This window comes from Seriola dumerili, unplaced genomic scaffold (genome assembly GCF_002260705.1).
Source record: "Seriola dumerili isolate Sdu_G_001 unplaced genomic scaffold, Sdu_1.0 BDQW01000068.1, whole genome shotgun sequence".
NCBI classification, from domain to species: Eukaryota; Metazoa; Chordata; class Actinopteri; order Carangiformes; family Carangidae; genus Seriola; species Seriola dumerili.
This window is the reverse complement of record NW_019174323.1, coordinates 8,664,093-8,672,164: the sequence shown is the minus strand read 5'-3', so window position 1 is coordinate 8,672,164 and position 8,072 is coordinate 8,664,093. Positions and strand designations below refer to the sequence as shown.

The window sequence follows — 8,072 nt, the reverse complement described above, 5'->3', positions numbered from 1 at the left end:
TACAGTTCAGCTCATAGGAATACAGATAAACTCAGATTAAGTATTCAAAGTATTCATTTCAAAAAGAGTAAAACCTTTTCTCTTAACATCTTTTAATTGCATACAGTTGAGGAAGAGTGTGCACCAACAAACTGAATACCTTTCAAGTGCTAATTAAAACAATTTTCAAATTGTATGACAACACATCTGTATTTTTCTAGGTTATTAAACACATGCACCTCTCCCATGATGCCAAACTTTGCTTGAGGAATCAAGTAAACTGCTGAATGCCAGACACATTGTTGTAATTTTTCAATATTCACATTATATTCCCATAGTATTAAGAGTTCATATTCATATTCAATCATATTTCATAGTGCTTTTTGTACTTGACTGATGCTACTATTCAAATAGTCTCACGGTGACATCATGTTCTTGTAAGATAAGCTGTTATCAGGCTACATGTTCATTTTCATACGTTCGTGTGACACTGGATAACTTTTAGGTTCTCAGCCTTGTCTGTTCACACCTGAGGACAGTGAGGACAGTTTGCAGTTTGCTGTCTGTTCGGTCTAATTTTTATTCTAACAGAGTATAAACTCTAAAAAAAGAATTGGACTGTCTGCATCAAGCCCTCACGATGTGCAGTATTAAATGCATGTTCATTTTCTTCAATGCGCTCTTCTTGGTAAGTAATGTGAGTAATTTCATTTATGAATGAAATGTTGTGAATGGTGATGACTGATAAGAAATTATTAGACAAAATCAATATCACTGTCTAGACAATGTGTGGTTGTCTGATAACTGCTTTGAAGAGGTACGGGAAGTCTGCTGTAACTGGAATTCTTCACACTGTCACTGTAAGAGAAGAAATAAAAGAAGAGGCGGGGGAGTTTAAGTCATTTGTAGGATACGTTGAAAGAAAATTTTTCTTTCTGGTTGTATCAAACATATTCATATTAGATGGTCTCAGAGGTCTCAGTGGTTGGGCAGAGTAAAGGGAGCAGTTACAAATATGAAAGATAATCAGTCTCACTCTGGGCCAAATGAACCAGCAAGGGGTGCTGGGTGGGCCTTTGCATGTGCAAAAAGAAAGTGAATAATTGTAAAAGTTCAAATTACTAACTAGTGTGGGGGGAAAAAAAGGTGGCTCATCAGCACAGAATGACTCTCTGAGGCCTCTTCTTAATTGTTATTATAGAGAAAAAATTTAAAAAACTTTTAGAACAATGGATATGAGCAATGCAATCAATATTCACCCCTCTATGCTTATTTTACACACATAGAAATTTCATTAAAAAAGTCCCTTAGAGATGCAACTCATAGATGTCACTCGGTCCCGTGATGCAGCAGATTGACAGCTGACTGCCACTAAATCACCGGCACAGCTGTGTTCAGTGGGTTTCATGTTGCGATATAAAGCTCTGAATTAATGTCGAGTTGTTAAATTTCTCTTTCAGGCTTCGGGGGTTGCCCTCATCACTATCGGAGTGCTACAGTACTCGACTTACACACAGATAGGCACTTTTGCAGGGGGCGGCCTGTCGAAAATTGCTATAGTCCTCATTGCAGTGGGTGTCACCATAGCCCTCATCTCCCTCTTGGGCCATGTTGGGGCATTCATTAATAACTCCTCTATGGTGACTTGTGTAAGTAACATAATCTTCCATAATGGGTTTGGGGTTGTCTCCTCATAGATCTTATTAAGAACATGTCTAGCGGAACATGGTCACTTCTGACTTTAACATGACACATCGGAAGATTGTTGTAAGTTTTAAGGCGGATGGGAAATGACTGACCTTTCACACTGTTCACTCTGTTTCTCCATGAACTAGTTCATCTGCATCTTGATAGTGATCATCCTTTTGGAGGTATTCACAGGCGCTGCCTTCTACATATTCCGCAGCAGGGTGAGACACTGAAATCCTGCTCGCAGGGAATTACTTGAGACTGAGATCAATGAATTAGCATTAACAGTGTTTCTTAAAGAATAAAGAGGTGACAAACCCTTAAATTAAACCCTTAAATAAAACAAAGATCTAGTGCTGATCATAGTAATGTTTTAATCACATTTTCTCTGCAGACTGCCCTCCTGCAGATGAATAGTGGTATCAATTCCAAAGCACGAGCGGTGATCAATGAATACAGCCCGGGGAACAGACACGCCATCAACAGAGTTCAGGAAAAGGTGATATGGACTTCAGAGAATGTGTAGCACATGATCATATACAGGGCCAAATTAAACCAATAGAGGGCCCAGAAGAAAAAAAAAGTGTGGGCCCCTAATAAGCCCTCGTTTCTTCCACTTTGTATTAAAAATGGTGGAATTTGTACCATGTAAGTAGAATATAAACTGAAATATTAAACTAAAAAAAAAATATATGCTATATTTTAATCCCTCTACGAAATGATCATTCATGTATTTCTGTAAGGTTGCTGTCATTTCATATTATATTACCACAAGGTGAGCCTGAAGCCCTCAGGCCTCCTAAAGATCTGGGGCCTCAGGGACGTTGCCTGCTTTGCCTGATTGGTAATTATAATATGACATATGCTGTAGAAAGACAATGCTTTCCAAATAACTGAAAGAATTTGTTGTTTGTTGTCGATTAAAATGTTCTAAGCTATCAAAATCGAAACAGAGCAGAAGAGAATTATTTCTTTTTGATAAAACCAGGAGTTTCACCTTTTGTTAATCTCAGAAAAATACTTTTGGGCCCCTCTACAGCAATCCTGAAGAATTTGCCTTTTTTTTTTCTTTTTTTTTTACAATGGAACATGTACAGAAATAGGTCTACAAATACATCAGTGATTTGGTGCAATCCTCATGTGTTGTACACCATGTCACAGTTTAGCTGCTGTGGTGCAGACAGCTATGAAGACTGGTCCGAGAGTGTGGGCTGGGAAAACCACGATGCCGTGCCGGATTCCTGCTGCGTGGTGAAGAGTGAGGGCTGTGGACAGGACATGAGCCATGCACACAAAAAGGTCTGCTGGGAAAACTCATTTTATGTTTACAATCATTTCATCAATTCTTTTCTGTGAGCAAATGATGCAGTATCTTATGTGTGTGCTCATCCTCAGGGTTGTACCTGGGCTATCAAGCTCTTTCTGTTGAAAAACCTGGTGTGGGTTGGTGCTGTCTGCATTGCTCTTGGAGTCGCAGAGGTAAACTGTTTGTTGAGGAATTTATACACTTTTTATTATAATATAACATATTTGCCTTGCATATGAGAATGTCTGATAAAAACAGAAATGCCATAAACGTATCTTTGATACTTCATGATTTACTAATTCATTCAAATAAATAATTTATATGCAAATTCCAACAATTTCCATGAGTAGATTTTCATATAAACAACGTTCATGTAGACATTTAAAAAGAAAGTAAGGAGAGGATCTCATGAATGATAATAAAGCCTGTCTCATCCAGTTTGCCCTGGGTAGTGAAATCCAGAATTAATTAGAATTTACTGAGAGAGAAAAGAACCTGTTTGACCCATCTGTAAGGTAATTTGCTGCCAGTAACTTACAACCTTTTTCCTGTTACAGCTTTTTGGAGTGTTAGTCGGGGTGTGCCTGTGTCTGGACATAAAAGGAAAAAACTATGAAAACTTCAGCTGATGTGCCATCGTGCCCATACACAGTTGTATTCCTAAATCAGTGACAGTTTCAGTTTGGTTTTGTTTGTTTCTTTTTTCTTATTTTTTGGCCAAATTTAATCTATTGTATTTGCTTCTGGTTTTGACAAATGGAAATTGTTTTGTTTATTATGGTCTATGACAATAAAAACACCTGTTATAATAGTAAATTTCATGCTTACCATGAATATGTTCAATAAATGTGGGATACATGGCAGTAATGTGGTTGTGTGGTTCAATCTGTATGTTTAACAGCTGGTTTTACATAAGAACCTTTGAAAAGATTTTCTTTTGCAAACAGTTTTGCAAAAAGTTCATTCATACAGTTCATCTTTGTGTTGCTTGGTCCCCTCACTGAATGCTTGCTCTGTGGAAACCAAATGGTTTCTGAGATTTTCTTAGAGGTTTGTAAAGTTTATTGACATTTTGGCTCTTACATTCTGAATGTGATCTCAGTGGCAAACAAAATAATAAATGGCAGCAACATTAAGTAAAATGACAGTAGTAAACTGCACACAATGTATTCATACTCGCCAACCTACATGTCTTTTCAAGAACAAACAATGCGGAGTTCAATTTACAGAGGATGTTACTCCTCCATGCTGCTGTGTGCATTTGTAGGTATTTTTGAGAATTACAGCCAAACAGTATTTTCTCCTTCCCGAGGTAAAATTATCCAATATTTTACAAGATTAACTAATAGTTAAGATTGGGGAAAATATATTTTGTATTCAAATTGTTCTACAGTAACACTCTTCTGTTTTTTTTTACACACTGGACACTGTTCAGGACGTGTCCATTAATGAATGGTTTCCAAACACGAATCAAATGACTTTACGCTAGGCTAAGTAGTGAACTACACTTCCCGGAAATCCTCTACCGGAAGTGTGTCCGCTCCCGAAATTTGCCCCACTTTAGCAAACCAGTAGCCTATCAGCACGAAAAGCAGCATGTGTGCGGCAGGAGCCTGGAAAAGTGACTGAAAAGCAGAGGTTTATCAGCAACACTGAAACTCATATTACAGGTAAAGACTCGGTTTTATTGCGACATTGATTAGAACCAACACCCAATAACTAACTTGCCACACGAGCTAACAGGCTGTGTTTATCGTTAGCATTTAGCCAGCCAAAGTACAGACTAACCCCCAACTAGCTGTCTGAATTAAGTAGAGCTGTATTAAACAAAAGTAGAAATTACACTGCACAATACTTTATCACTGTAAATGAAAAGCAGAATAATAAAGTATGTAGCCAATTGAGTGAATGGTTAATGTATTAGGTCATGTGTAGAATTATCTAAGAGATTCTTTGTAAATTGTCTCTTATTTCTCAAGCAGTATGTCAGGGGCATTAATCCAGCGAATAAAGGAGCTGGAGGCTGAGCTGGAGAAGCTCAAGTCCCAGCTGAGGGAAAGCAGTGGAGCTGGGGAGGACATGGAACTGACGTCCAGTTCATCTACTAATGGAAGCACAGCCTGCAAGCCTGATAGTAATACCAGAAGCAGCAGTAAAAAGGGTAAGAAAGCAAGCAAGGAGCGTCCTTTTGACTTCTCTGCCCACCCTCGGCGCCATGTGGCTCTGCGGCTGGCGTACCTGGGGTGGGCCTACCAGGGCTTTGCAGTACAGGAGAACACAGACAACACTGTGGAAGCCAGACTCTTTGAGGCTTTGCTGAAGACTCGGCTGATCCAGGACAGACAAAGCTCCAACTATCATCGGTGTGGTCGCACCGATAAAGGAGTCAGTGCCTTTTCCCAAGTGAGTACACAGATATGAAGATTGTGTTTTATCAATTACAGTTCAATAATGATGAAAATAATATGCTATGAAGGATACAGCCTGATATTCGGGTGATGTCTTGCATGAATAGTTTTTGTTATGCAATTGTTAAGTAAAATTGTCTCTTTTCCACAGGTCATTACTATTGATTTGCGCTCCACACAGTTTTGTGGAGGACTGGGCGTCACGCTCCCTGAAAATGTTGATGTAAGTACCAAGAATAAAGCTGCCGTCACTGAGGTTCCATATGTGAAGATGCTGAACAGAGTCCTGCCCCAGGACATTAGGATCTTGGACTGGGTGCCAGTAGCAGAGGGTTTCAGTGCACGCTTTGACTGTCAGTCCCGTACGTACCGGTACTACTTTCCCCGAGGATCTTTGGATTTGGCATTGATGGCAGATGCTGCAAAAAGGTGGGTGAAGGCACAAAATCAAAACACTGATGTCACCCCTTGAAGTCATAGTTCTGATTTGAAGCCTCTCTTGGCACCCAACAGATATGAAGGCACTCATGACTTTCGGAACCTGTGCAAAATGGATGTGGGCAACGGAGTCCTGCAGTTTGAGCGGACCATCTTGTCAGCATCAGTCAAGCCTGTGCAGCCTCAGTGCACCTCCAGCACAGATCAATACGACCTCTTCATATTTGAGATCAAAGGATTAGCCTTCCTTTACCACCAGGTATCAAGAGACATGTTTTTACAGCTGTGGTCAGCAATAAGTAAAATTCATTTTAAGCTAATATTATTTGTATACATTAGGCCCTTTTTGTTCTAAAACTATTTTATTGCAAAGTCTCAATAACAGCAACACTGTTCCGGTGTTTGCAATTCAGACATAAATCTTGTGGAGCCAATTTCTTTCAAATTTTGAATACTTTGATTAGTGACCTTTGCGGTCTCTGTTGTGTTACACCACAGGTACGATGCATGATGGCAGTGCTTCTACTGATAGGGCAGAAACTGGAAGCCCCAGAGATAATTAATCAGCTCCTGGATGTGCAGAGTAACCCTAGGAAGCCCCAATACAGGTGCATTGACTGCTGATGAAGAGTTTGTACATTGTGTTGCCTTTTCTGTTATTATATATATATATATATATATATACTCCCACTAGGAGTCCTGAACAAATATGAATAAATAATTTGCTCTGTAAACTAAATCAGTGATCGTAATAATGCTAAACTACATCAGTAAGAATCTTAATTAAACATTTTCCCTCTTGTCACTAGCATGGCAGTAGACTACCCTCTGGTGCTGTATGACTGCCACTTTGAAGGTCTGATATATATATATATATATATATACTCCCACTAGGAGTCCTGAACAAATATGAATAAATAATTTGCTCTGTAAACTAAATCAGTGATCGTAATAATGCTAAACTACATCAGTAAGAATCTTAATTAAACATTTTCCCTCTTGTCACTAGCATGGCAGTAGACTACCCTCTGGTGCTGTATGACTGCCACTTTGAAGGTCTGAGCTGGAAACAGGAGACCGAAGAGGTGAACTATGTACTGTCTGCACTGCAGCAACACTGGACTCAGAGTGCAGTTAAGACCCACGTCGTCCACGGGATGATCAGCGGTTTGGAGGCGACAGGTGAGAGGTTCATTTAGATGAATTAAGAGTTGGCTTGCATTAAAAAAATCACGTTCACAATAGCACTGCACTCATTTATTTTGAAGCACCATGATAATTTTTGCAGATGAGTTTTAAATTCATATTTTCATGCATTTTTAAGCATGTAAAATAGGTTTGTTGGAATTGCAGTGATAGCATGATCGTGGACAAGAATTTTTGAGAGCCCTGCTGACTAGAGCTGCAGCAATTAGTTGCCAACACAAAATGAATTAGCAACGATGTATATTGATAATTGATTAACAGCTTTAGTCATTTTTCAACCAAAAATAACAAACATAGTTTGGGTCCAACTTCTCAAATGGGAGGATTTGTTTTTACTAATAAAGCAAGCAATTTCTTGGGCATTTTTTTACTATTTTCTGCCATTTCATGGACAAATTATTAATCTAGTCATGGAAAAAATAATTGGCCAATTGATAAAAATATTCTATAGTTGTGACCCTGTTGTAACTTTCCATCCTTGTGCATTATATTAATATTTTTGCTTAGCCCTAAACCATCATGCACATTATTTGGTCAAATAATGTCACTGTACTTGAGTGTACTGTACATAAATGGTGTCCATCCACAGGTGGAGTGTCCTCTGACCACTGCTGGCTAATAGAAGGCAGCAGGCAGAGAAACTACCGTCCGCTGCTGGAGCGTCCGTGCTGCGAGAGCCTGGAGTCCAGGATAGACCATTTTGTTAAAAGAGGCAGACTGGAGCGGGAGGAAGGGGAGAACGGGGGTGAAATGGTCCACAGAGGAAAAAGGTCCAAACATTCCCACACTTCCTCCAGTCTTCCTCTTTCTTCAGAGATGCCATCGTCAAAGCAAAGTACAGATCAGAAAGCAGCGGATTAATATTTTAACCGTGGAGAATGGACTTGCCAAAGTTTATTTTGTACTAATTTTCATTCATGCCAGATTATAAATACATTTTGCTTTAGGACACAAAACAGTGTATTTAATTTTGTGTATCATAAAACAGCGTATTTCCATTTTCTTTCATGCAGATATGTCTTTTGTTTTTAAATAAATCCATTCTG

At 39.0% G+C, this 8,072-nt stretch overlaps 2 protein-coding genes across 3 annotated transcripts; both read left to right on the top strand.

Moving 5' to 3' along the window:
- Nucleotides 1–497: 497 nt before the first annotated feature.
- On the top strand, nucleotides 498–3,830 carry LOC111220339 (CD63 antigen-like). Its single transcript, XM_022743397.1, has 7 exons — nucleotides 498–667; nucleotides 1,440–1,628; nucleotides 1,815–1,889; nucleotides 2,063–2,167; nucleotides 2,830–2,967; nucleotides 3,064–3,147; nucleotides 3,532–3,830. Exons 1-7 carry the CDS (start codon nucleotides 620–622, stop codon nucleotides 3,601–3,603), a joined length of 711 nt encoding a protein of 236 aa, XP_022599118.1. The 5' UTR covers nucleotides 498–619; the 3' UTR covers nucleotides 3,604–3,830.
- A 703-nt stretch (nucleotides 3,831–4,533) lies between these two features.
- Nucleotides 4,534–8,071, top strand: pus3 (pseudouridylate synthase 3). Of its 2 annotated transcripts, none has more exons than XM_022743355.1 (7): nucleotides 4,534–4,644; nucleotides 4,957–5,377; nucleotides 5,534–5,811; nucleotides 5,896–6,079; nucleotides 6,319–6,428; nucleotides 6,830–7,002; nucleotides 7,616–8,071. In XM_022743355.1, exons 2-7 carry the CDS (start codon nucleotides 4,958–4,960, stop codon nucleotides 7,885–7,887), a joined length of 1,437 nt encoding a protein of 478 aa, XP_022599076.1. In that variant the 5' UTR covers nucleotides 4,534–4,644; nucleotide 4,957; the 3' UTR covers nucleotides 7,888–8,071. The 2 variants fall into 2 exon arrangements, with proteins under 2 accessions (XP_022599076.1, XP_022599077.1); XM_022743356.1 differs by having other exon boundaries at nucleotides 4,954–5,377.
- The last annotated feature ends 1 nt before the right edge of the window (nucleotide 8,072 follows it).